At 39.4% G+C, this 27611-nt stretch overlaps 1 protein-coding gene across 2 annotated transcripts in view; it reads left to right on the forward strand.

Annotated features, from left to right (window-relative positions):
• MYO5A (myosin VA) overlaps nucleotides 1–27611 on the forward strand; it is a 186781-nt gene that overhangs the window by 49449 nt on the left and 109721 nt on the right. For both annotated transcript variants that reach the window (XM_070044918.1, XM_030878718.2), the window contains exons 2-5: nucleotides 11209–11319; nucleotides 14474–14645; nucleotides 16661–16805; nucleotides 26127–26283. In XM_070044918.1, the coding sequence (XP_069901019.1) occupies nucleotides 11209–11319; nucleotides 14474–14645; nucleotides 16661–16805; nucleotides 26127–26283 (585 nt within the window). The remainder of the gene's footprint in view (nucleotides 1–11208; nucleotides 11320–14473; nucleotides 14646–16660; nucleotides 16806–26126; nucleotides 26284–27611) is intronic.

Raw genomic sequence — 27611 nt, forward strand, 5'->3', positions numbered from 1 at the left:
ACTTTTATCCACACATATTTATTGATTACTTGCCAGGCATTGTTCTAGGTTCTAGAATTAGTGGTGGTCCCTGCTTTTACAGGGCTTTCAGACTAGTTGGGGAGACAGATAATCAAGTAAACAAATCAATTTATAGGGTGGCCAGGGAGGACCTTTCTGCAAAGGAGACATCTAAAGTGAGACCTGAAGAGTAAGGAGCCAGCTGTAAGAAGAGTTGGGGGTTGAGTGGAGGATGCTCTCAGCAGAGGGCACAGTAACAGCCTTGAAGTCAGAAAGAGTTGGGGTGTTCTAGGAACAAGAGAAGGCTGGCACAGTCAGCTCAGAGGAAGGGAGAAGACCCCAATGAGGTGATGTTAAACCCAAGGGCAGGGACCAGACTGCACAGTACATTGTAGACTCTAGTGAAGGAATTTAGGTTAAGCCAAATGAGGTGCTTAAATCTGGGGTTGGGGTGGAATAGGGATGGTGACGATATAATGTAAAGGTCTTTAAATTTTAGCTCATTTTTCTGCTGACAACTTTTGATGTGAGTATTATTAGTAACTAGTTTTATATGGTGAGGTCACTGAGGAAGGAAGTTGGGTAATTTGCTCCAAGTCTTCCAACCCAGTTGAAGTATTGAGCCACTGGATCTGTCTGACTCCAAAGCCGGTGTGCTTAACCTTGACTCTAAATTCTCTATTGTCTAATTGCTTTATTTTGTAAGTGAGAAAATTGAAATTCAGAGAGATTAAAAATAAGCAAGAATAAGGCACTGTTCAAAAAAATTGGACTCTTCAATCTGAAAGGATAAAGAATGAACTTTTTATCTGGTGAAATCTCAGAAAGCTGTGAAACACAAGAAGAGGGCAACGTGGACTTATTCACTGTATACATAAGAACTCGGGGGCATCCTCTGAAGCCTCAAAGAAGTAATTAGGTCAAATAAAAGGAAGTACTTTTTATACTGTGGGTAGTAAATAGAGGAAGCTGATTATCCCAGATACAGATTGAAAATGAAATAAATTTAGAGTAGCTTTTATGAAGGCTGTAGAGTGAGATAGCAAAGCAGAATCTGTTTTGTATGAAGCATGCTAAAATAACTTATGAAATTGTCCGTAATAGAAGTTTAAATAACTAAGAAAATTAGGAAAAATGAGTGAGGGAAAACTAATTCTATGTATAATAATAAAAAAGGAAAGCAATTTTAGGTGTGATAATTTTGCAATATTTAAAAATTTTAGTTTTTTATGTATTAAGAAGAAGTACATAGACTCATAAAATTTTTGTAAGAGTGAGAAGCCACCATAAAGGGATAGAAAGAAGTAATGTCTTCCTCAGTCATCACAGACAGAATAAAATTTTTATTTCCAGAGAAATCCATTTTGATCAGCTAGAAGGGTGTGGTCACATCAGTGCCAGGACCCCAGCTTGACGTCTGAGGAAAAAGCTGAGGCCTCAGTTCTTTTACAGCCTCTGCTTCTTGTGCTGCATTTGTCTTTTAAAATATTCTCTCAGCATATGCAGTTGGAGTAACTCTTGCTTAAGAACCAATGTCCTTTATTTCATAAACTAGGAGATTTTTACATCCTAAAATAGAGCAGCAGTTGAATTTGAGCTTTCTCATATCCCCATTGTCCAGTCAATTTCTGTCAGTCCTGTTGAGAACCCCCAGCCCTTGTGAGTTCAGTGCTACTGATGCTGATTCGGATGCTCTTGTCAGTTCAGTACTGCTCTTTAGCGCCTTAAGGCTGTCACAGTTGAGGGAAGAAGAGTGTACTCTTGGTCTCTAGAAGTTTGGGAATTGCTGAGTTAGAGTTTCATAACCTCAATATCTAATGATTTCTGCTTCTTGGTTTTCTAGTAATTGTCTCACCATGATCAAGGTGCAAGCATGGCCAGCAGCTGGCCTGAGTCCAGCAGCACTTCTTCTGTGGTTCTCTTCCCTTAGGGTATCTCTGCGGGCACCTGCCTCCTTGGTGCTCATCACACACCTAGTTGAACTTTCAATATATCAAACGAACACCGCAACCTTGTATTATTAGCCTAGCCTGTTGTATATGCAATTAAAAATATTAATGCTACAAAGTAGAAACTGTGAGTTTTGTTCAAACAGTCTTTAAGGGAATTCTGTTGATCAAAAGTCTACCCAAGCTAAGGACAGAGAGATAGTTAGCACATAAGATATAAATATGAATATCTTTTACTAACACAGAGGCTCTTCATGTTCTGTTCCTTATCTTTAAAGTAACTTCCTGTTGGGAAATGGTATTTCATTTGGGCAAGCCAGCCTTTTGTATTTTTAAGTGTGAGTGACTCATGCTTGCACTGGTAGCTAATGAAATTATTTTCAGTTCTATGGCTTCTGCCATGACTGGCTTTGTGTTTTAGTGTACCATTTCTCACATTTCAAATCTGTGGAAGTTCTGTGACTCCTAAAGACTCGTCTATTCAGTTATTCATTCATTCAACTGACATCTCCTGGCATCTACTTTGCTAAGCATTGGGCCAGGTATGAGTATGATGCCAATGGGTATATCATAGATCCTGTCCTCAAGGAGGTCACAATCTAGTTAAAAAGACAGGCCTGTGGGAAGATAATTACAGTGGAATGTGAAAAGTGCATAGAGATAAAACCCAGAAATTATGGAAGGTCCAAGCAGGAGCCCCTACCTTAACTTAATGGTCAAGGAAGGCTTTCTAGAGGTCAGAACACTTAAACTGGGTTTTGTTAAGTGGGTTGTTTTATTTTTAAAATTCTGCCTTGGGACTTCCCTGGTGACGCAGTGGTTAAGAATCTGCCTACGAATGCAGGGGACACGGGTTCCATCCCTGGTTCGGGAAGATCTCACATGACGTGGAGCAGATAAGCCTATGCTCCACAACTACTGAGCCTGCACTCTAGAGCCCGCGAGTCACAACTACTGAGCCCGTGTGTCACAACTTCTGAAGCCCGCGTTCTTAGAGCCCATGCTTCACAACAAGAGAAGCCACTGCATTGAGAAGCCCGCGCACCACAGCTAAGAGTAGCCCCCGCTTGCCGCAACTAGAGAAAGCCCGCATGCAGCAACAAGACCCAACGCAGCCAAAAATAAATAAATTAAAAATTTTTTAAAAATTAAATAAAATTCTGCCTCATTCAAGAAAGGGTATAAATTTTTTTTAGACAAATTTGAAAAAGTGGCAGAAAAAGGGGAAAAATGCAGAGATATAGAGTCAGAGATGTGGGTAAGAACAATGTGTACAATAATAACCTGTCATATTTATTGAATTCTAACATTTACAATGGTTTTCACATTAGGAATGTATCATTATTGATGGTGTCTTAGATGTGATGAAACAGGCAATTCATTTATTCAGTACGTACTTATCAGACACCTGTTATAGATAAGACAATATGTTTAGCTCTGGGCATCAGTTTTGAGCAAAATAGACCCAGTCCCTGTCTTCGTGGTCTTTATAGTGAAGAAAAAGTACAGGATTATGTGAGAAAGCATTAGCAACAGGGCTTAATTTAGATGGAGAGGTCAGGGAGGGTCTTTTCAAATAACAGATACTTAAGCTGAGAATGTGAAAGATTAAGTAGGAATCAGTCACATAACCAGTGAAGCTAAGGGTTCCAGGCCAAGAGAAAGCATGAGAGAAGGTCTTGAGGCTTGAGGTAGCATGAATTGTTTAAGCAGTTGAAGGAAAACCAGTGCAGATGGCCCTTGGTGGGGTGAAGAAAGGGGATAGAGTAGGGACTGTCATGAGATGAGGCTGGTTCTCCAAAACCTTCTGGAGGAGGTGCCAAATAATACAAGGCTCTAGAGGTTATGTGAATGTTTTATCTCAAGTCATTAAGGATTTTAATAGTTATGTGAATGTTTTATCCCAATTTATTTAAAATGATTTTTCAAAGTAATTTAATATTTTATTTATTTGTTTTTGGCTGTGTTGGGTCTTTGTTACTGCGTGTGGGCTTTCTCTTGTTGCTGTGAACGGGGGCTGCTCTTCGTTGTGGTGCGCAGGCTTCTCAATGCAGTGGCTTCTCTTGTTGCAGAGCACAAGCTCTAGGCATGTGGGCTTCAGTAGTAGTTGCAGCACGCAGGCTCAGTAGTTGTGGCTTGCAGGCTCTAGAGCGCAGGCTCAGTAGTTGTGGCGCATGGGCTTAGTTGCTCCATGGCATGTGGGATCTTCCCGGACCAGGTCCCCTGCATTGGCAGGCAGAATTTTAGCCACTGTGCCACCAGGGAAGTCCCAAGATGAGACAGTCTTAAGTCTTACCTGATGACATGGACCAGTGTAATAGCAGTTTGCATTACAACACAAAGGGGAACAATTTTGGAGTGGGAGAGGGCAGTTTCTTCTTTCTGAGATCTACTGTTTTTACTAGGGAGAAGGGAGGTGGAAGGGAAAGAATGTTTGGCTTCTAGTGTAGACATAGATTTGGATCCCAGCTCTACTACCTTTTTTGTGTGTGTGTGTGGTACGTGGGCCTCTCACTGTTGTGGCCTCTCCCGTTGCGGAGCACAGGCTCTGGACGCGCAGGCTCAGCGGCCATGGCTCACGGGCCCAGCCGCTCCGCGGCATGTGGGATCTTCCCGGACCGGGGCACGAACCCGTGTCCCCTGCATCGGCAGGCGGACTGTCAACCACTGCGCCACCAGGGAAGCCCACCAGTTCTAGTACTTTTAAGGTCTAAGCCTTGGCACAGGCATACCTTGGAGATATTGTGGGTTCAGTTCTGGACCACCACAATAAAGTGAATATCGCAATAAAGTGAGTCACAATAATTTTTTGGTTTCCCAGTGCATAATAAAAGTTATGTTTACACTATACTGTAGTCTATTAAGTATGCAATAGCATTATGTCTAAAAAAACAATGTACAATACCTAATTAAAAATTACTTTATTGCTAAAAAATGCTAACCATCATCTAAACCTTCAGTGGGTCATAATCTTTTTGCTGGTTGAGGGTCTTGCCTCGATGTTGATGGCTGCTTGCTGATCAGGGTAATGGTTATTGAAGGTTGGAATGGCTGTGGCAATTTCATAAGACAACAGTGAAATCTGCCACATCGATTGACTCTTCCTTTCGTGAACTATATCTCTGTATCATGCAGTACTGGTTTATAGTGCTTTACCCACAGAACTTCTTTCAAAATTGGAGTCAATCCTCTCAAACCCTGCTGCTTTATCAACTAAGTTTAAATCTTTTGTTGTAATTTCAGCCATCTTCACCAGGAGTAGATTTCTCTCTCAAAAAAAATACTTTCTTTGCTTCTCCACAGGAAGCAAGTCCTCATCCATTAAAGTTATATCATGAGGTTGCCCTAATTCAGTCACAACTTCAGGCTCCACTTCTAATGCTAGTTCTCTTGCCATTTCTACCACATCTGTAATTACTTCCTCCACTGAAGTCTTGAACTCCTCAAAGACATCCATGAGGGCTGGAATCAACTTCTTTTAAACTCCTGTTAATGTTGGTATTTGACCTATTCTCATGAATCACAAATGTCCTTAATGGCATCTAGAATGGTGACTCCTTTCCCTAATGGTTCAATTACTTTGCCCAGTTCCATTAGAGGAATCACTGTCTATGGCAATGAAAAAGTATTTCTTAAAGAATAAAAAAAGTATTTCTTGGGACTTTCCTGGTGACTCAGTGGTTAAGAATCTGCCTGCCAATGCAGGGGACATGGGTTCGAGCCCCGGTCCAGGAAGATCCCACATGCCATGGAGCAACTAAGCCCGTGTGCCACAAATACTGAGCCTGCGCGCTAGAGCCCGCAAGCCACAACTGCTGAGCCCACGTGCCACAACTACTGAAGCCTGTGCACCTAGAGCCCATGCCCCACAATAAGAGAAGCCACCACAATGAGGTACCCGTGCACCACAACAAAGAGTGGCCCCTGCTTGACACAAGTAGACAAAGCCTGCATGCAGCAACAAAGACCCAACACAGCCAAAAATAAATAAATAAATAAATTTCTTTTTTTAAAAAAAGTATTTCTTGGGCTTCCCTGGTGGCGCAGTGGTTGAGAGTCCGCCTGCCGATGCAGGGGCCATGGGTTCGTGCCCCGGTCCGGGAGGATCCCACATGCCGCGGAGCGGCTGGGCCCGTGAGCCATGGCCGCTGAGCCTGTGCTTCCGGAGCCTGTGCTCCGCAACGGGAGAGGCCACAACAGTGAGAGGCCCGCATACCGCAAAAAAAAAAAAAAAAAAAGTATTTCTTAAAGAATAAGACTTGAAAGTCAAAATGACTCCTCATCTGTGAGCTGCAGAATGAATGTTGTGTTAATAGTTATGAAAACAATATTAATCTTGTTTTACATCCCCATCAGAGGTCTTGGATAGGCAGGTGCCTTGTCAATGAGCAGTAATATTTTGAAAGGAATCTTTTTTTTTCCTGAGCAATTGGTCTCAAGAGTCAGCTTAAAATATTCAGTAAACCATGTTGTCAACAGGTGTGCTGTCATCCAAGCTTTGTTCCATTTATAGAGCATAGGCAGAGTAGTTCTAGCATAATTCTTAAGGACCCTAGGTTTTGGGGAATGGTAAGTGAGCACTGGCTTCAGATTCAAATCACCATCTCCACTGGCCTCTAACAAGAGAGTCAGCCTGTCCTTTGAAGCTTTGAAGCCAAGCGTTGACTTTTCTTTAGCTATGAAAGTCCTAGATGGCATCTTCTTCCAAAATAAGGCTGTTTTGTCTACACTGAAAATCTGTTGTTTAGTGTAGCCACCTTCATTATCTTAGCTAGATCTTCAGGATAACTTGCTGCAGCTTCTACATCAGCCCTTGCTGCTTCACCTTGCACTCATGTGATGGAGACGGCTTCTTTCCTTCAACCTCATGAACCAACCTCTGCTAGCTTCACATTTTTCTTCAGCTTCCTCACCTCTCTCAGGCTTCATGTAATTGAAGAGAGTTAGAGCCTTGCTCTGGATTTGGCTTTGGCTTAAGGGAATGTGTCTGGTTTGATCTGCCTTCCAGACACTAAAACTTTCTCCATATCAGCAGTAAGGCTGTTCCTCTTTCTTATCATTTGCGTGTTCATTGGAGTAGCACTTTTAATTTCCTTCAAGAACTTTTTCTTTGCATTCACAACTTGGCCAACTATTTGGTGTAAGTGCTTTCAGCCTATCTCAGCTTTTGATGCACCATCCTCACTAAGCTTAATCATTTCTAGCTTTTGACTTAAAGTGAGAGGCCTGCAACTCTTCCTTTCACTTGAATGCTTAGAGGCCATTATAAGGTTATTAATTGGCCTAATACCAATATTGTTGTGTCTGAGAGAATAGGGAGGCCCAAGGAGAGGAAGAGACAGGCAAAGAGCCAGTAGTTGGTGGAGCAGTCAGAACACACACAACGTTATCATTTAGGTTCGTCATCTTATGTGGGTGCGGTTCACGGCACCACAAAACAATTACAATAGTAACATCAAAGATCACAGATCACCATAACAAATATAACAATAATGAAAAAGTTTCAAATATTGTGAGAATTATCAAAATGTGACACAGAGATGAAGTCAGCAAATCCTGTTGGAAAATGGCACCAGTAGACTTGCCTGAAACAGGGTTGCCACAAACCTTCAATTTGTAAAAAAGCCATATCTGCAAAGTACAATAAAGCAGAGCACAATAAAATGAGGTATGCTTGTATCTGTTAAAAAGCCGCAGTAGGGGCACAGGACACTTTTGCTCTTTACTTCCAGCCCTACTCAGAATGCACCTTGTGTTCACTGCAGCCAATCTTTTCTCCTTCCGCCATTTTAGTGTGACCCTCTTTCCCTGCTCTAACCCCTTGGCCTACCTTTCTTCCCATCTGTTCTCCCCTTTGCTGCTCCAGGAGATGGCTGGTAGAAGTGGTGGTCACAACACCTCTTTGCCTTCTAAGTAAAGAATTTGTAGTGGGATTGGAAGTGGGGCTCTCTGTTCTGGAAGTGAGGTATAGCTTCCACTCTAAATACATGAATTATGAAGGGATGGAGGTTTGCGGTGGCGGGGAGGAAAGGGTGTTTCATTACTTCTGTACTCCTCTCATGTCTGGCTCTTTTTCCTTCTGTCACACCAAGATTTCCTGTATAACTCAACTCTCCAATGTCACTTTCATCTTTCTCTACTTCTGGAAATTATAGACCCTTTTAGAAGATTCTGGGAGCCTCTAGCCAATACTTCTTTTAATCTACCCTCTTCGAGTATAATGTCTAAGGCCAGGAACATTCATATAACAAAAGTTTATTAAGAAATTATTAGGCAGGCCCTGTGTTAAGTGCTGAAGAGACAGAGATGAATAAGATGCACCCCTCCTCTCAAGGAACCTACAGTCTACCGAGTGAGATAGGCAAGCAAAGTCATCATTTAGTGGGATAAGGATTCTAGAGGAAGATTGTATGAGGTAATGAGGACATTGAGAACAGAGTGCCAAATGATGATGATAAGTCAGGAAAGTCTTCTTAGAGAAGGAGGTACTTTAACACAGATGTGAAGAATGAATAGGAGTCTGCTATCTGAAAGGGGGAGGGGTTGTGTTTCAGAAGGAGGAAATAGGCAAAGCAAATGTAAGGCAGCAGGGCTTATTCAGGATACTGCAAACACATAGATTGGCATGACTGGACAATGGCAGTAGTGATTGAAAATGGAGAGAAAATGAAATGTTTAAGAATATATCCCCCTGAGGAGTAATGTTCTATTTCTGAACCTAAGTGGTGGGTATATGGGAGTTCATTATATCACTCTTTCATTCAACAGATATTTTTGTGTGTGTGTGTGTGTGTGTGTGTGTGTGTAATTTCTGAAAGCCCATTATGTGCTTTAGCATAGTAGGAATAGAAAATTCCATAGAATTTTCTACCTCAAAAACATGCCTTAAAGGTTATGTGAATTACTTAGTAACCATATGGAGTGTCAGTGTTAATGTCAGTGTTCAGAGGAAGGGGTGTTGATGATTTGGGATTTTTCTTCTGCTTCAGTTCATAGCCTAGAGGGACACATAGTTTTTATTATAGGCTTGTTTGAATTGTCACATAAAGCATTCATTTTTTGTGAACATTCACAATGGGGTATCAAAAATGAACCAAGCAGATTCCATGTTGCCAAGCTGCTTATGATTTAATAGGGGAGCTAGGAAAGATGTGCACATGTGCTGTATGAAAAGCAAATTATGTGTGTGGGAGTTTGGGGAAGGAGAGAGAATCACATGGGTCAGAGTTTTGGGGATTCAGGGACTGGTCATTTACTGTTAGTGCTGTCAGTCTTGTTCCCAAAGTGTCTGAGGCATCAGAAACAATTACTCTTGGTGCCCACACTTTAGGGTTCCTTGACTGACAAAATGCAAGTTAGCAAAACTTCCAGTGAATCATCTGCATTAATCAAGGACCTCTTGAGTGTTGTCCTTGTGGTAGGATACAGTAAGAAAAATGCCTGCTACCTCCTTACGCACACAGGATGGGTGTAACCCCTGAGAAGCCATGTTAGGCTGAACCAGTGTTGTTTGGTTCCCCTCTCTGCACATACCAGCGCAGGCATGTCCCCTGAACCCACCTTTCCAGTGCTTTCCCATTAGACTCGGTCAGAATTACCTCATCATAAATTGTATTGTAGAAGAACAGATGGTTTTTATTTTCCTTGAAAGCTACTATGCAACTTAAATCTGTGCTGGCATTCTTTTCTCAGATTTTGACTGTTTCCATAAGATTTAGCCCATCTCCATTTTTGCCCTTACTCTCCTTTCTAATTAGGGGTACCTTTGAATTGTCATAAATCTTTGATGTGTGTTTATATTTTAGTGTATCTAGTTTAAGGCTTTTTCTCTCTTCTTCATCTCCTACAGTTTTTGTAGCTTTAGTCACAGTACTTCAGATCCCAAATCCTTGTTTATCCTTCTCCTACAGTTCCTACATCAGTGTTTACCCTTTCTTTGCCTACTACTCCATGAATCTCTTCCCTGAGTCTCTGACTCCTACCCCATCTCAGCTGTGCTTTGTGGCTTCAGGAAAAATCCTGAGGTGGGTCTGTGATGTTTGCCTTTGCTACCTCTCATCCCCATTCTCCTGACTTTGTTTCCTTCCCTTGTCCTACCTCTGTCTTACATAAAATCAAGACAAATGCCCCACGAACTGTGGGCAAGGAGCTGAGCCAACCTCTAGGGGGCTCAAAGATGGCTTAAGGAGCATGCAGCCTAGTGTAGGAGGTGGACAGATCCATAAATAACTAAAATAAGGTCTGAGGAATCATAAGTGAGATATTTGAGGGACTCACAAGGTAACGAGGGGTAAAACTAGAGCAGCATGAGTAAAAAAGGGAATGGGGAACATTGCAGGAAAGTCACACCCTCTATTAGCTAGTGGAGACAGCTGGTGACAGAGCTGTTATGTGACACTGGACCCTCCCTTGTCTTGCTGGGAGCTCTGTCGCGGCTGGTTCACTTTGGCTTGGGTTATCTGTCGCTAACTGCTTCTGTTTCACCAGGTACCTGAGCAGACTCAGTGGGTAGGTGTGTCCAGCCCTATTTCTAATTCCTCCTTGACTCTTGCTGCCACATCCCATTTCTAGATTTCTCATGGGATCTTGGGACCTTGCCTTCTTGTCTTCCTTCCCAGTCTTCACACTGGATGTGGCTGAACAAGCTTAGTCCTCTTCCTCAGGGCTGCCGTGTGTATTTTCACTGGGGGTCTAAGGGGAGAGTGGAAAGTAGGGTTGGAGGTGATAGAGGCAATAGGAAGGGGCATTGTCAAGTTGAGCTTGCTCTCTATCTCAACATCTAAGTTATATATACCTTCCAGACTGACCCAGTTCTGGTATAGTTGTTTCTGCAGAGCTACCGATCTCATTGGCTAAGATGGAAAAGAATCATAAAAAGACAGTGGTAATAATAGACTGACTTCTGACCTGTTTCTCTTTGGATACCTTCCCCAGAGATAGAGATAGGATAAAGGGGAAGTTGGTTGTCAGAGTGATGTTTGCTATTTAAATATCTTGTCTCTGGTGAGTGTAAGGGCCTTAGCCTCTGTCTACTATCTGTAAGTGTTGTTAACACCTAGCTCTTGGAAATCTAACCTTTGGCAAAGTACCTACTCATTACTGTTTCCAAAATACTTGTGGAAATCTGAGCTGGAGCTTGCTGTTGACAAAACACAAAGGTGCTTCTTTCCAGATTTAGTTGAAAATCTCCTCATGTTTAGCGCAGGTCAAGAATGCTTGATTTGCTGGTTTAAAATTTTTTTTTCTTTTTGTCTTCTAGTTTGCCAGGGTTTGGATACCTGATCCCGAGGAAGTTTGGAAGTCAGCAGAGTTGCTCAAAGATTATAAGCCAGGAGATAAAGTCCTCCTGCTTCACCTTGAGGATGGAAAGGTAAAAATTTTGCTTTTATTTGTTGTTATTGGCATAAAGTGAAGGAAATTCAAAAGTGTAAATTTGCTGTGACATACTTAACTTCACTTGGAAGTTAAATTTTGAATCAATACAATATTTTCACTTACTTAATTGATAAAAATAGCAAAATGGCAAACTCAATTTTCTATCCCAATGGCTTAGTGAAAATAGCAGGTACTTTTAAAAATCCATTATTTTGATTTATGAATTTATTATGACCTGGCTTAGATTCACATCTAATCCTCCCAAAGATATTCCTGTTTATCTGTATTTTGTTTAGGATACTATTAAAATTATTCACATTAACTAAGAAAGCAACATTTAAGGAGCCAGTTTGAGATATGATATTTGCTGGAACTAGGTATTAGAAAAATATTTACTTAGAAGCTGTTATATAAAATACTTTGCTAGTGGCCAGAAAAACTTAAAACCAGTTGTATCTCTTTCCCATCTGCATTCACTGCATGAGTGGAGTCTTAGTTCTACCCTTTTTAATCTCTCCACTGCATTTAACAGGGCATGTCACACTTTTTTCTTAAAAACCTTTGTGACGTTAATTTCCTCTAAACAAGTTATAATCTAGCCAGGAAAATACAGGATATAAAAAGTAGTTCAACACAGCAATATTAAGATGTCAAAAGATAAGCTTATGATTAACTGCCAAGTGAATAATGCTGTCCTGACTGTTAATATATATTGAGCACTTACTATGTACAGGCATAGTTCTAAGTGCTCTTTATATGCTGTAACTCACTTAATCCTCATAACAGTCCTGTGAGGTTGGGCTATTATCTTTACCACTTTATGGATGAAGAACCTGAGGCTCAGAGAGTTTGGGACTTGCTCTGGGTTATACACGCATTAAGGGATGAAGCTGGGACTTAAAGCCAGGAGATTGCCTTTCTGGTCTGTGCTCATTACCACTCTGCTGTACTGTAAAGACAGTGAGGATTTTAGGATCCCAACAGAGGGAAGCATCACTGTGGGCTGCTTCAAGGAAGGCTTCAAAGAGAAGGAAGAATTTTGACTAGATAGAATTTGGATTAACAAAGAGAAGGGAGTAGACTTTGTGAGGATTGGAATATATTTTGGAGATAGTGAATATCACAAGTTGACTGGAGCCGAGATTTAGAAAGGTGTGTGTACTAATTCAAGGCTTGTGTGTTAAGGTACCTGCTATAGACCATGTTAAGAGGTGGCAAAAGATATGCTCTCTGACATTAATGTCAGGTAGGAAAAGTACATATACTTATGAATAGTGTGACACATGATATAATAAATATAAACAAGAAACAAAAATAGAACAGAGTGGGTCGTGGCCAGAGGGACTGGTGAAGGTTAAGGGTCAGAGAGGCATTGTCTAAAGAATGAGTAGACAAGGAGGAGTGCATTTCAGGGATCTAGAAAAGCATGGACAAAGGCAGGGAGGCTTGTACAGTGATGTGTGTTTGGGGAACTGCGCAAGTTCCATGTTGTTAGGATGTGAAGTGAGGGTACAGGACTGGCAAGAGGATGGAGGTGGGAACCAGATCACAGAGGGCCTGGTGTTCATGCTGAAACTCTTGGACTTCAACTGGTGTGCTATAGGGAGTGATTGTAGTGTTTTTAAACAGAAGAAGGGTGCCAGGTTTGTGTTTTAGAAAGGACTCACTGTTGGCAGCATGGAGGATGAATTTTAGGAGAGCAAAACAGAGACAAGGAGTTTATTCAGAAAGAAGGCAGGGAAGAATTGAGGGCCTTGACTGCTAACTAAGGAATTAATTTACTCAACATTCATTGATCATCCACTCTGTGAGGCACGACGTTAGGTACCTTAGGCTATATTTTCTTCTTCTTTTTTGGCTGTGCATGTGGGATCTTAGTTCCCCAACCAGGGATTGAACCCGTGCCCCCTGCAGTGGAAGGGCAGAGTCTTAACCACTGGACCACCAGGGGAGTCCCTGTATTTTCTTATGTTAATTGTCACAGCAATCCTGTGGGTTCACAGGTGGTATTATAACCATTTTCCAAATAAGGAAGCCAAGACATTAAGCAGTCTACCTGAGATCACACAGCCAGAAGTGGCTTTTTTGTATGGCAGGAGCCAATGCAAGGACCAGTCTGCTTTGGAAAAGTTTTATTATTATACCCTAATAAACAGGCAGAGAGAGGTCGAGGGGCAGATTGTAAAAATTTCCTCCCCATTTTGCAGTCATTCCAACCTGATTTGAACATTTGACCTCTATATATCTCTTTAGTATTAACAAAAGTATTAACAAAAGTCTTTTTACAAAATCAGCTTGTCCCTCTCTGCAGTTATATTGCCATTTTTTTTCCTTTTCATGTGTCGTGTGTTGTTTGTCCTTAATACGTAGTTGAGTAACAATCTCCATGCTTGGCTTTGCCATAAAGCCATATTCCCTTGGCTTTAAAGTGAGTAGTACTTCTTAATTTGGGGGCCCAAGCACCTCATTAAAAGTTGAATAAAAACCATGGACTGTGTTTTTTAAAAAATACACATATATGTGTATATTTACACATATGTTCATACACACAAAGTGTTAACACCTAATTTTAGGGGATTCTTGGACCTCTCAGGGTTCAGGAGTTCCCAAGTACTTAGCACATACCAGGCACTGTCTCACTTAATTTTTACCACACGCCTATGAGCTATTTCCATTATGCCCATTTTACAAATGAAAGATTTAGGTTAAATAATATACCCAAGACCACAAAAGGAGTAAGTACCAGTTTTAGGATTTGAACCTGGGTTGATCTGGCTCTAGAGCCAAGCTCTTACCACTCTCTTATGCTGTCTGTCATTTATAATAGGTGAAGAGGATAAATAAAAAGCTTATTTAACTAAAGATTAAAAACTCTGGTCTAGTAACTAGGTAAAAAAAATTCTAGGCTTTGATTTTTCAAAGTGTATTATCAAAAATTGTTAATATGAGTTAATACATCTAGTGAAAACAAAGACTCTCCTTATTTTTTTTGCCATTTCCACCAGTTTCTGTGGTTTTGGAAGGTGCCAGGAAAAGAATGCATTTAATAGCTGAGAAGCAAATCAGGAATAGGAAATAAGCAAAATGTATGTGCCTGTTTTGGGTTTATTGTCATTATTTATCCAGATGCTATACTTGTGCATTTTCAGGATTTGGAATATCGTCTAGATCCAAAGACGAAGGAGCTGCCTCACTTAAGAAACCCTGACATACTTGTGGGTGAAAATGACCTCACAGCCCTCAGCTATCTTCACGAGCCTGCTGTACTCCACAATCTCAGAGTCCGCTTTATTGATTCCAAACTTATTTATACATATTGTGGTGAGTGTGCGTTGCTGTCTGAGTGAACTGTGAATTCTTTTCTCTAATGGATAGGGCCATGGAAATATTGTGCATGGGGACAATTCTTATTTTCTCCCATGTCCCCAGCTCTTCTTTCTCTACTGACTTCTTATCCTTCTTTCACTAATCATTCTCTGCTGAGACCCAGGTCTGGGATTTCCATTCATTTCCTTCTAAGTCTCTGCTTGGTGTACCCAACTCAGCACTCAGCATTTCTTCATTACGCTCCTGTTTTGGAAAAGAACAGGTATATTTTCTTCTTAAAAGAATTTATACCTTTTATATCCTTGATATTTGCTCTTTTTCTTCCCTACCTATTAACTGAATATTTCTTTTTCTCAATTTTCATTTTTCTTCAACTTATTTTTTTCTTGCACATTTGCTACCTTCTCAGTGAAGCCTTTCCTGTCCGCCCTATCTTTTCTTCTCCTAGTTATCTATCTTCCTTCTCTGTTTAATTTTCCCCCCTTTTCCTTACTACTGTCTAACCTATGATATGTATTTTTCTTACTTATTTTATTGTCTGAATTTCCCTCTAGAATATAAGGTTCATAAGGGCAAAATTTTTTCCTTTTGTTAAAAAATTTTTTATTGAAATATAATTGATGTACAATGTTATATAACTTACAGGTGTACAGTACAGTGATACACTTTTTGTTTTGTTTTGCTTTTTTTTGGCTGCGTTGGGTCTTTGTTGCTGACATGGGCTTTCTCCAGTTGTGGCGAACAGGGGCTACTCTTTGTTGTGGTGTGCGGGCTTCTCATTGTGGTGGCTTCTCTTCTTGCAGAACACAGACTCGAGGCACAAGGGCTTCAGTAGTTGTGGCCCATGGGCTCAGTTGTTGTGGCTTATAGGCTGTAGAGCACAGGCTCAGTAGTTGTGGCCCATAGGCTTAGTTGCTCCACGGCATGTGGGATCTTTCCGGACCAGGGATGGAACCCGTGTCCCCGGCATTTGCAGGTGGATTCTTAACCACTGCGCCACCAGGGAAGTCCCCACAATTTTTAAAGGTTATACTCCATTTAGATTTGTCTTTTTGTTTGTTTACTGTTATAAATATAGCACTTAGTAATGACTTGAAAGCTAGCTGTAGTCAAATATTTGTTGAATGAATGACTTTAAGTTAATATATACTTGTTGTAAAATTTAAGGAAATACCAAAAAAAGTATAAAAAATGAAAAAGAATTACATGTAATTACCACTGAAAAATAACCAGTATTATGTTGTCTTATATCCTGTGTGTATATGTGAGAGAGTATAAATAGATATAAAATTGGAATCAGTCTATATATAGTTTTGTGTCATGTTTTCCTATGACACAATATTTTTTATAAACATGATTTGTGGTGGTAGCTCAATAGTCTGTTACATGGATATAATAATACGTATTAAACCACTCTCCCTTTTTAAAAAAACTTTTATTGAAGTATAGTTGATTCACAATATTGTGTTTAGTTTTTGCTATACAGTGAAGTGACTCAGTTGTACATATATATATATTTTTTTCATCCTTTTGCATTAAGGTTTATCACAGGATATTAAATATAGTTCCCTGTGCCGTACATAAACCACTCTCCCTTTATTATATACTTTGTTTCCACTTTTCACTGTTATGAATAACATTATGATAAACATCTTTATTTCAAAAAAAAAACCTTTATGTGAATCTATGATTATTTCATTTGGATAAATTTCTAGAAGTGGAATTTTTGGTTTAAATATTACAAAAATATTTAAAGTCCTTTCAACATTGCCACCGTTTTTATTATTTTAAATCACCTAGTCTAGTTCATAAATGGTGTTTTAGTTAGGACTAGGTATAATGGGTTCAGAGGCAAAGGCTATGATATATTTTGACCCTTAACAATTTGTTAGTTCAGTATTAACTGAAATTGAGTTAGTATTAACTATGATTCTCACTTTACCAAGTTTGATATGCCCCTGAGGATATTACTGACTTCTTCTTTTGCTTTTTTTTTACCTTTCTCCCAGGTATAGTCCTAGTAGCTATAAATCCTTATGAGCAGCTGCCTATTTATGGAGAAGATATTATCAATGCATACAGCGGTCAGAACATGGGCGATATGGATCCACATATCTTTGCAGTAGCTGAAGAAGCTTACAAGCAAATGGCCAGGTTGGTGGAAGCGCTATTTATTATTTCATGACTTTTATTAGATGTGATAATTTCTTCTTTGCTGAGTCACAGATATTTTAAAATACAGTGAATAACGACTAGTAAATTATTCATTAAACAGCGTTGATTGATTTGTCTCAGATGGCCTGCATTTTTTTTTTTTGGCCGTGCCGTGCGGCATGTGGGATCTTAGTTCCCTGACCAGGGATCTAACCCACACCCCTTGCAGTGGAGGTGCGGAGTCTTAACCACTGGACTGCCAGGGAAGTCCCTGGCCTGCATTATTATTAAAGTAACCTAACATTTGTAAAAGGACATATAGTTTATAAAAACTGCCTTTGGAATCTCATTGTAATTCTGTGACCATGCAAGGATAGATGTTATGTTTTACAGATGAGTGGATCAAGGTTTGTAGGTATTCAGTGACTTGCCCAATGTCATTCAGCTAGTGAGTGGCAGACCAGAACTAAAAGGCCTAAGTGCTGAAAGAAATCTGTCTGTATCTGGTAGAATTAAATCTCAAGGAAAGTGTGAATTTTAAGGTTAGCAGATGCTGGGGCGTCAGGGATCCTGAACAGCATCAGGGAAATGTCTTTGATGTTAATCGGGGAACCCTACTATTTTGAGAGTGGAGAATGGGAGAAAAAAAGCTATTTTCAAGACTAGATTATACTCTTGATGATATAATGCAATGCAAAACTGTGCATGCATAGAAATATAGTCTGACAAGTGAGAAATGGTATCCTAGTGTTGTTTTTTTTTCTTTTGCGGTACGCGGGCCTCTCACTGTTGTGGCCTCTCCCGTTGTGGAGCACAGGCTCCGGACACGCAGGCTCAGCGGCCATGGCTCACGGGCCCAGCCGCTCCGTGGCATGTGGGATCTTCCCGGACCGGGGCACGAACCCGTGTCCCCTGCATCAGCAGGTGGACTCTCAACCACTGCGCCACCAGAGAAGCCCCTAGTGTTGTTTTAATTTACCTTTCTCTAAGTAGGAAAGACTTTGCACTTTTTTACACACATACGCACATACCTATTTGTATATTTAATATATATTTTAAAAGCCATGAGTTCACACTGATACCTCCAAATCTAGTTCAACACCACAATTTTTATTCTTGATTTCTTTTTCCTTCTTTTAACTTTTTTTTTGACCTTGAAAACCCTGGCTCTCATTATCCGTAGTTTATTTACTTGTTTGCTCAATCCTGGAATACTCTTTGTATCAGAAATGCTAACCCATATCCCTGTGAAAAGCAAATTTACCACTCAAGTACATTTGTGTCTAATTCATTTTGTCTTTAGCCTTGTGTAATATAAAGTGCCAGTTTCCAAAGTTACTTAGGTTGGTTCCTTTCTTCCCCACCACTTTATGAATTTATTCAGCCACTCTCCCATATATGATCACTTAGATTGTTTTCAACATTTTGCAATTGCAAACAGTGCTACAATAAATAACCTTGTGCATATACATTTTTGTATTTGTATTTATTTATTGCTCTTCCGAATTGATTTTAATGAAGCTATGGCAGCAAAATATACAATGTGACCTAGATACACAGTGGAGCAAAGGCCTAGATAATGAGATGGTTTTGTCCACATCTTGGGGAAAAAGGTGATATGTATGTCTTTATGAATAAAGTATCTAGGAATAAACTTGCCTCACATTCTTGCCAGTCTTTTCTCATGCTGAAACTCACTGCTCTCTGATAACTAAATCACAATATTATATTCCTTAAAACATCAGGGTTTTTTTTTTTCTTTTTGTTTCCTTAAAACCAAGTAATATTGATTGCTTTGATTTGGTATTTTTTTCCTCCCTTGTTAATGGTAGAGCAAATAAATTTGATCGATTAAGTTTCATTTATGAGTTTTCTTGAAATAAATTAGAGAGTTATAGTCATAACCTTAGTGTAATGGAAAAGATATCTATACTAGTCACAGCTCCATCAGTAAATAACAATATAAGCTTAAATCTTCTGGTCTCCCAGGGCCTCAGTTTTATCACCTATAAAATAGAACACTTGCACTAGATGGTCTAGCTTTACATTTAAGGCATTCTGTTGTACACACTTGTTACCTTTCAGTTTCATGGGCACTGATGCATAAGTCTTTTACTCTTTCTAGTGGAGGGCAGGCTATGATAAGGAGCTTGTAGTAAAGCAGAAGGAGGATAGTATAGACTTTTCCTCTGGAAACTAAGAGATGTGGAGTATAACAACCCAACTCTACTCTAAACTTGGATAAGCCATCTGACCTCTCTGTGTTATTGTTTCCCCCAATGAAGAAAAGATAATATTTATCATGCTTACTTCAGAGGTGAAAATTACATTAGATGATAAACATAAAAAGCACTTTGAGAAACACTGTTTAAATATAAGCTGTTACTGTCATCACGGTCTTCATCATCATGGAGTCTCATGGCTGCATTCTCTTTCTGTTCATTTTAGCCTCTCATCGGGTTTTATTCTTCCTGACTCTCTTGCTAGGCTTTTCCTTAGAGTGGCCCCTCCTTGCATTTGTTTAGGTAGACTCTGAATGCTTCACACTTCTAAGGTCCATTGGCCAAGTGGATGCTGGCTGTTATAGATTATAAAATCTCTCCTGTTGCCAATTGTGACTCACCTGCCATGTGGTACCAAGTATTCCTACTTAGGCAAGTAGACATGCTACCTGATAAGGAATTTTATGTATGATATATAAAGGTGAATTAACTTCTATTAGTTAGCAGCTACCATGTTTAGAGGTATACTGTGTGCCAAGCATGATGTCAGGCATGTTACCTCTAATCTTCATTACATCCCTGGGAGCAGACATCATCACCTCTGCTTTACAAATGAGGAGACTGAGGAAAGTAACTTTCAGACTATCATGCTAATAAATAGTATCTGGGAGCTGAGATATGAATCAAGCTCTGAGGCTACAGAGCCTTTCTTCTTTGTTGTTTAATTTTCTTACTTCCAACCGTATGACCCTATTCTAACACAGTATTATCACAATATTAATCTATTCCCTCAGATTAACTAACGTTGCATACTTTTATTTCTGTACCTTTTATTCAGCCTAGAATATCCTTCTCCATGCTCTGTTATCTGCCTGGTTTCTATTTATTCTTCATGATCCCACTCAATTTTTACTTTGAGACCACCTCAGTTCCTGATAAATGATTCCTCTTCAGAATTCTTTACTATATGAATTTGGGACTTACTGAGAACTATCTACCCAGTAAGTTTGTAGTAGGAATAAAGTACAGTAAGTATATGAGTCTATAAAAGTTACAAACAAATAAAATTGGCTATTTCTGAGAGAAAGACAAATACCATATGATGTCACTTATATGTGGAATCTAAAATACGACACAAATGAACTTACCTATGAAACAGGAACAGAATCATAGAGAACAGACTGGTGGTTGCCAAGGGGGAGGGGGCTGGGGGAGGGAGTGAGTGGGAGGTTGAGGTTAGCAGCTGTAAGCTTTTACATATCGGATAGATAAAAAACAGGGTCCTACTGTATAGCACAGGGCACTATATTCAATACCCTATGATAAACCATAATGGAAAAGAATATTAAAAAATATGTATAACTAGAAACAATTGGCTATTTTTGTTATGGAATCTTTATATTAATTTCATAGGCTCTATACTGATGGAACAGAAAATCAGATTGACATGAGAAGATCTGATAGTCATGTGACAGACTTCTCAGCAGGAATTTGGTGTATCTCCAATGCTTATTTTCATTTCCTGAATAATCTCTCTACCTCTCTAGCACAGCTTTCATCAGTGTGCCAGCACAGTCTTATGGTAAATATTTATACTTAAAAACTGATACTGCACATTGTCTTGTGAACTCATTGTCTAGTATCCACTTTAGAGTGTAAATCTTTTCTTCTTGGGATTTTGATCAAGAGCAGAAATCTTGGAAAAACAGAGCTGAGCAGCTTGAGGTTTGACAAGTGATAAAAATGTAGAAAAACTTAGCACCTCTCTAACAAGAGAAATAAGGATTAGAGTCTCAAGTGAAAGCCACATCACAGTAAATACACAATGTTGGAAGAAAGCATTATATTACACTAACTTAATAATTTTCCTTTTTAACAAGGGATCAGATAAAGGAGAAGCAATTAGATTGAGTGCCTGCAAGAAAATAAAACTCTAGATTTTGTTTCATGAGAACATGTTCACTTATAAGCTAAAAATTAGACCTAGGTGCTTGTACACTTAACCAAGGTACATGGCAACACCCAGTGGATGGTTATGAGAGAGTCAACATTGAGGTGTGTGGATATAGTAAAGTGGGTCCTGCACGAGTCAGGTCTGAGGCTGGCATTACTTAGTTTCCTCATTAACAACCTGGATGTGAATGGAAAGTATGCTCATTAAGTTTGCAGAGGACAAGATGATGGTCTTGGAAAATATGAGCACCATAACCTAGAGAGATTACATTTTTAAAGGGTAAAGTTCAGAAGGAAAATGTATAAAATAATATAACTGATATGAAATGAATCTTACTAGATATAATCTAAGGAAAGGCTGGACAAACCAAATACATATATAGATAGAAGGAATATAGACTCAAGTGTAACATCTCTCTCTTTCATCAACCCAGAGTGGATAGTCTATCCTTGAATAATTTATTTCCTGGGGTTTCAGGTACCTCTCCATAGTTTAATTCCTATTGCCTTTTCCCCATACAACCTAGTTTTCTCCTAATTATTGTATAAGAGTCAATTCAGGCATCACCTTCTCTAGAAAGCATTTCCTGACAGCTCTTCCTCACATCTTCCACTAGTTCTATACCCCTTCTCCATGCTTTCATAATATCCTGGATAGACCTCTTTTCTTGTAATTACTCCACTGTATTTAAACTGTACTTTTCAGTCTCTCTCAATAAGCTATGACCCTAGAGTCTTTTATCTTCATAAAGTGTTTGGCACATTGTGGCTACTCATTACATATTTGTTGCATAAATGAATGAAGCAGTATATTTACATAGTGGCTTTTTGTTCGCATTATAGCCTCTGGAAGCAACATTGACTGAAACAGGCCACAAGAGTTCACCTCTGCTTTGGGGCACCCAGTACGCAGGCTATTTAGGATCATTGCGGGGGCCCTTGAGAGGACTGGCCAAGCCAGAAATCATAAATTTTCAGTTCCTGCATCCTTAGGATGCTCCAGATTGATCTGTCCTTGAGGAAGAGTGGTGAATCTCTGTTCCTTAACTTGGTTTTATCAGGTCCTTGAAGTGATATCTACATCCCAAAAGTAAAAGAAGGTTCTTATAAGGACAAGAAACCTGAAGAATTGTGAATAGTGGCTGACCAGCTAATCAAACTTTCGAAGAATAATGAATTATTATTTACATAGATGTAACAATCTAAAGCTTACAGCTCAAATAAATAGAGTAGGGTAGACTCTGATATTCACGTTAAAACCAAAAAATTTTTTATCCCTGGTGTTTTTGTCTATTTTCTCCGCATCTCTATTATACTTTTCTTGTTTTTCCCTTTGCACGTCTTTATTATGTATTACCCTTCTCCCTTCTGTGTCTCTAGTCGGCTCCCCACTTCTACCTGTCTCTGCTCTTGTCTCTTTTTGGCATTTCTTCCTGTGGCCACATATAACTGAAAAACGTTTTAAAGACTACTGTACTTACTTTATAAAGATTTCTGTTTCCTGTTCTTAATTTAAAAGCAGGGGGATGGAATTTACATTTTTTCTCTTTGTAGCCCTTTATTGATTTTGGCCATCTCAGATTCAGGGGTCCTATGGAGAAGAAATGTTTGCCCATTTCAAGTCCAGCCCTTCAAGCCCATCTGAGCATCTGTAAGCGTGTCCTATTCCAATTGTACTTGAGTTTACCTGGCTTAGACTGCAGACTATGGCCCATCCAACATCTGAAAAATCAACGCCGGAGTTAGTTTAACTTTTAAGTTATAGTACTTTAGAATTGAGAAAGACTTTAGATGCTATTTAATCTTAAAAATGAGGGAAACTGTGACCCAGAGAGGGCATGCAATTGCTCAGAGTCATGAAATTGGGAAATGACAGATTGAAGACCAGAGCCCAACTCAGAGAAATTTATGTAATGGAAAAGTTGTACTTATTTATATATTGGAATGCTCTACTAGGCTTCAAGAAGAAGGGAAGCCTCTGCCAAAGTCAGGGAAATGTAATAAATAATTAAGTCCCTTAAAAATTGTTGGTCATATGGATCCAGGATCGTAAATCCTGGAAGAGAAAATGTATCTGGTATGTGCTTGACATCAATGTGTATATGTGTGTATTTGTACAAATCTGTGTGATTCATTTGAATAATCCTCAACCTTATCTCCTTTAACAGTTCTCTTCTTCCCCATGGTATAGGAAAGGGCTACTACATAATGAATGCTTCAGTTTTTTTGACGTAACATTTTGTCATAAAGACTTGAAATGGTATTTCAAAGGCAGTATAGTTTAGGATAGCAGTTCCCACTAATAATTCCTTTTTGTCAGACTAGCGGAAGCCTCTTCACCTTGTTTATTATTGGAAGAAATGCTGGGAGAATTTTGTCAAGGTAGCTATCACACAGGGTGTAGTGACAGAACTGATCATGCAGGAATTAGGAAGAGATCATTTTTCTAGTTATATTTTGGAAGGGAATCCAAAGAATGATGATACTGTCCTTGATTAATGTATCAAAGACATCAATTCTGAGAACATTAAAATATTCTAAATGATGGAAAAAAAAGGGACATTGGCCCCACAATGAGAACTGTTTGGGTTTTTTTGTTTTTGTTTTTGAGTGATTTATCTTGAAATCAGGCATGTATGAACAGAGGCAGTGGGAATATCCAGTTGAGTCTAGAAGTTCAAATAAAAAGGGAATGAGATAGTATGAGGTTCAAGGATGTTTTATAAAAATGAGGGTTACATGCAAGCCTTTACTATGAGTATTAAACATTCCTTGTGTCACCTAGGTCCTCCTGATTTTCCCCACAGTATGGGAGTCAGAGTATCTGAACAGGCTGCTTACAGGTGCTGGTAGTGTGATGTGAATGTACTTAATCAGGCCTGAGTTGGGTACTCCTATTGTATTTTTCAGTTTGTAAAATAATACAGTGACCACACTTTCTCAACGAAAAAACAACCTTTACCGTAGAAAAATCTTTCTACTTTGGAAACTTATTGCAGGTACTTTTGATTCTATCACTTTGATGTCTCTTAAACCCATCTGCCTCTCTCGGTCATGGCCACCACAGTCTTTGTTCAGACTTTCATATCTTTTCATCTGGACCTCTGCCACCCATATCCACATTGCTGCCAGAGCGTTTTTACTAATTAGATTGTTTATTTTCTGTTTAAAACCCTGCAGTAACACTCGGTGACCTTTAGGTAAACTTCAGATTCCTTAACATCTCATTTAAGATCTTTATGATCCATTTCTCGTTAACCTCTGCAACCTTATCTGTCATTACTTCATGTTCTAGTCAAATTAAATTATCTGATGTTTCCTAATTTCTCATGCATCTGAGCCTTCATTTATGTTATCTCCTTTCCCTGGAATGTTTCCTTCCTAACTTACTTTTCCCTTGCTTGCTTTCTCTTACTCATCTTTCTAGACTTTGCTGAGGTGTCATCTCCAGGATGCCTTCCCTGATCACCTCTTCCTTCTCTCAGTACCCCATCCCATGTATTATAATCTTTAATTATTAGTTTGTCTTTCCTCTTAGACCCTCAACCACTTGAGGATGCAGATCATGGCTTTTTAAACTTGTATCCCTAGTATTTAGCACAATGTTTGCCACGTAGTAGGTGTTTGCTAAATGTTTGTTGGATAAATAAATTTCTTTTAAAAGATAAAAAGATCGTCTTCTATAGTGAAATAACCTCATAATCTTGTGGCCTAAAAACCTTTGAACTCATCTTGTCTCTCCATAAATTAAGGGCAAAAATGTTACTACCGGGCTTCCCTGGTGGCGCAGTAGTTGAGAGTCTGCCTGCCGATGCAGGGGACACGGGTTCGTGCCCCGGTCTGGGAGGATCCCACATGCCGCGGAGCGGCTGGGCCCGTGAGCCATGGCCGCTGAGCCTGTGCGAACGGAGCGTGTGCAACGCGAGAGGCCACAACAGTGAAAGGGGCCCGCATACCACAAAAAAAAAAAAAAAAAGTTACTACCTTTATGTACTTGTTCAGTTAATTTGATGGATTGAAGCTGACTGCTGGTTTCATCTCAGGAAGTGGAAGTTTCCTGCTTCTTTCGCAGTTGAAATCGTAGCCAAAGCAGATTTATTCCTAGGCTAGGTTGGTTATTAAAGTTTTATTTACTTATAATCAATACACATTTACTGAGCGCTTGTGATGTGTCAGACTCTGGACTAGTTGCTGGATATTAACGATACGGTAACATAGGTCCTTATCCTCAAGGAAATGATAGTCTTATGAGCAAGTTCTTCACCTAGAGTTTTGAGTCATTGTATGAATGAATTAAAGATGTAATAGTAGATAGTCTTTGTTTTTTTAATTAATTAATTAATTTGTTTAGCTGCATTGGGTCTTCATTGCTGCATGCAGGCTTTCTCTAGTTGCAGCGAGCGGGGCTACTCTTTGATGCGCGGGCTTCTCATTGCAGTGGCTTCTTTTGTTGCAAAGCACGGGCTCTAGGCACTTGGGCTTCAGTAGTTGTGGTGCATGGGCTTCGCTGCTCCGTGGCATGTGGGATCTTCCCGGACCAGGGCTTGAACCCGTGCTCCCTGCATTGGCAGGTGGATTCTTAACCACTGCGCCACCAGGGAAGTCCAGTTGGTAGTCTTTGAGTTCTAACATATTTGAATGAATCAGCCAACAAATGAACCATTTCTTCTCTGGTAATGAGGGTACTTTAGTAAGAGCTGGAGTTTGTGGGAGACACTACGGACAGTTAGCTAGTAGATAATTTTTTTTCCAATTAAGTAGTATTTTCTTCTAAATTTGTTTGCTGTAACTCCTGTCTCTTCTAAAGGTGGTTGACAACAGTACTCTAATAGACGAAAATAATTCTCTAGGAATAAAGTGTGTTTCAGATATGTACACACAAAAAATTCAGAGACTATTACAGATTCATCCTTAGATGTGATGCTCGCTAATTTAATGCCTGATATTTCTTCTCCCTCTCTGTTCATTGTTAATTTATAAGTAGTTGTTTTTATTAGGAAATGTCATTCTTAGGTTCCTTCCCACATTTTTGCATGTGTGAACGAGCAGGAACTCTCCATGGCTCATTGATGAGAATACAGAGAAAATCATGTTAATCACATTCAAAAGTGAGCAGCACTGTCAGTTACTCTTCTTTGTTTTACAGAGATGAACGAAATCAGTCCATCATCGTAAGTGGAGAGTCTGGGGCAGGAAAAACAGTTTCAGCTAAGTATGCCATGCGATACTTTGCAACTGTAAGTGGTTCCGCCAGTGAAGCCAATGTTGAGGAAAAGGTGTTGGCATCCAACCCCATCATGGAGGTAAGGCCATGGCGTTCTTACTATATTCTCTCATTAAGAAACAGGCTCAAAAAATTGATTGATACAGCACATGTCAGAAAGTCTAGGATCTCTCAACCGGTAATAGTAGGAAAATACTTTTCTGGATGTTAGTGAGAGATCTAGGAAAAGTAAAAATTCAGTAAGGTAGACATTTTGAGTAAAGTCTACTATAGAGGAAGCTACTTTATTCCATAAACCTGCATTTTGAACCTACCATTGGATCGTTGCCTCCAAGTAGCTGGCAATGGCACTTCATTTCCTAAAGTTTCTTTTCTCTCAGTTAATTGACTTGTATCTATTGCTCCTTATCCTGGAAGTATAAATTACTCCTTTTCCCACAATCCTGAGCTTATTTAAGCTCTTTCTAAAATACAGGATTCACTATGCTCAAGCATGAATGAGTTTCATTATTCCTCTGCCCGCATTTCATTTTCTGTACTTAGTCCAACCTGTTTAGCTATAAGTTTTTACATTTTTCCAGATATGAACTATAAACTTAAATCATAGTCTTGAAAGCATTTTCTGCTTGTTTCTGTCAAGCATATCACACAGCTTTAGTTTAGAAAAAGAAATTCAATAATATAAATTCTTGGAAAAGGAAGATCTATGAAAGGATATCCTTTCAAAAGTGGACTATGTATACAAAGTAGACATGCTCATGCCAAAGAAAACAGACCTTTTGTGTGAGAATTTGAGTATTTTAGGATTTGTAATTAGAGAATTATTTGTGTATTAGTATGATTTTAGGCAAGTTACATTTTTGTAAGTATTGCCATTAAATGGAGAAAATAAGTCTCAATAAATGGAGAGAAATTACTTTGGACATGCAGAAACAAACCTTTCTTAATAAAAACCCAAGTCAGCATTCTTTATTCCTGTTTTTTTCCTTTGTCAAGCCTTACATGTCACCCAAACACAGATGGCGTTTAGGACTGGCTTGGTGCACCTGTTGTGCAAGTGGTTTTCGCACTGATCAGTCCAGAGGTAATTGTGCCTGGTGTGCAGTGCTGTGTGTGACACTTCAGAATAGTATGCTGTGACCCCTTGCCCACAGGGCTGCCCTCTAGTGCAGCATGACTTCTGTTCTTGGGATTAAGAAAATAAGAGATGCTGGGGTAGTTAAGAGCCTCCTGGGCTGGGTGACCTATGGAAAGAGAACTGGAAATGTTTTCTGAAATAACACAGACAGGAGAAAACAGATGCTTATGCCAAAAGAGAGTAGTAAAGATTTTAAGCAAATATTAAGATTTTGAAAGAATTTAAGCTACAGATATAGAGGTGAATCCCACTTGTGTTAATATTGCGAA

This window comes from Globicephala melas, chromosome 2 (assembly GCF_963455315.2).
Source record: "Globicephala melas chromosome 2, mGloMel1.2, whole genome shotgun sequence".
NCBI lineage: Eukaryota > Metazoa > Chordata > Mammalia > Artiodactyla > Delphinidae > Globicephala > Globicephala melas.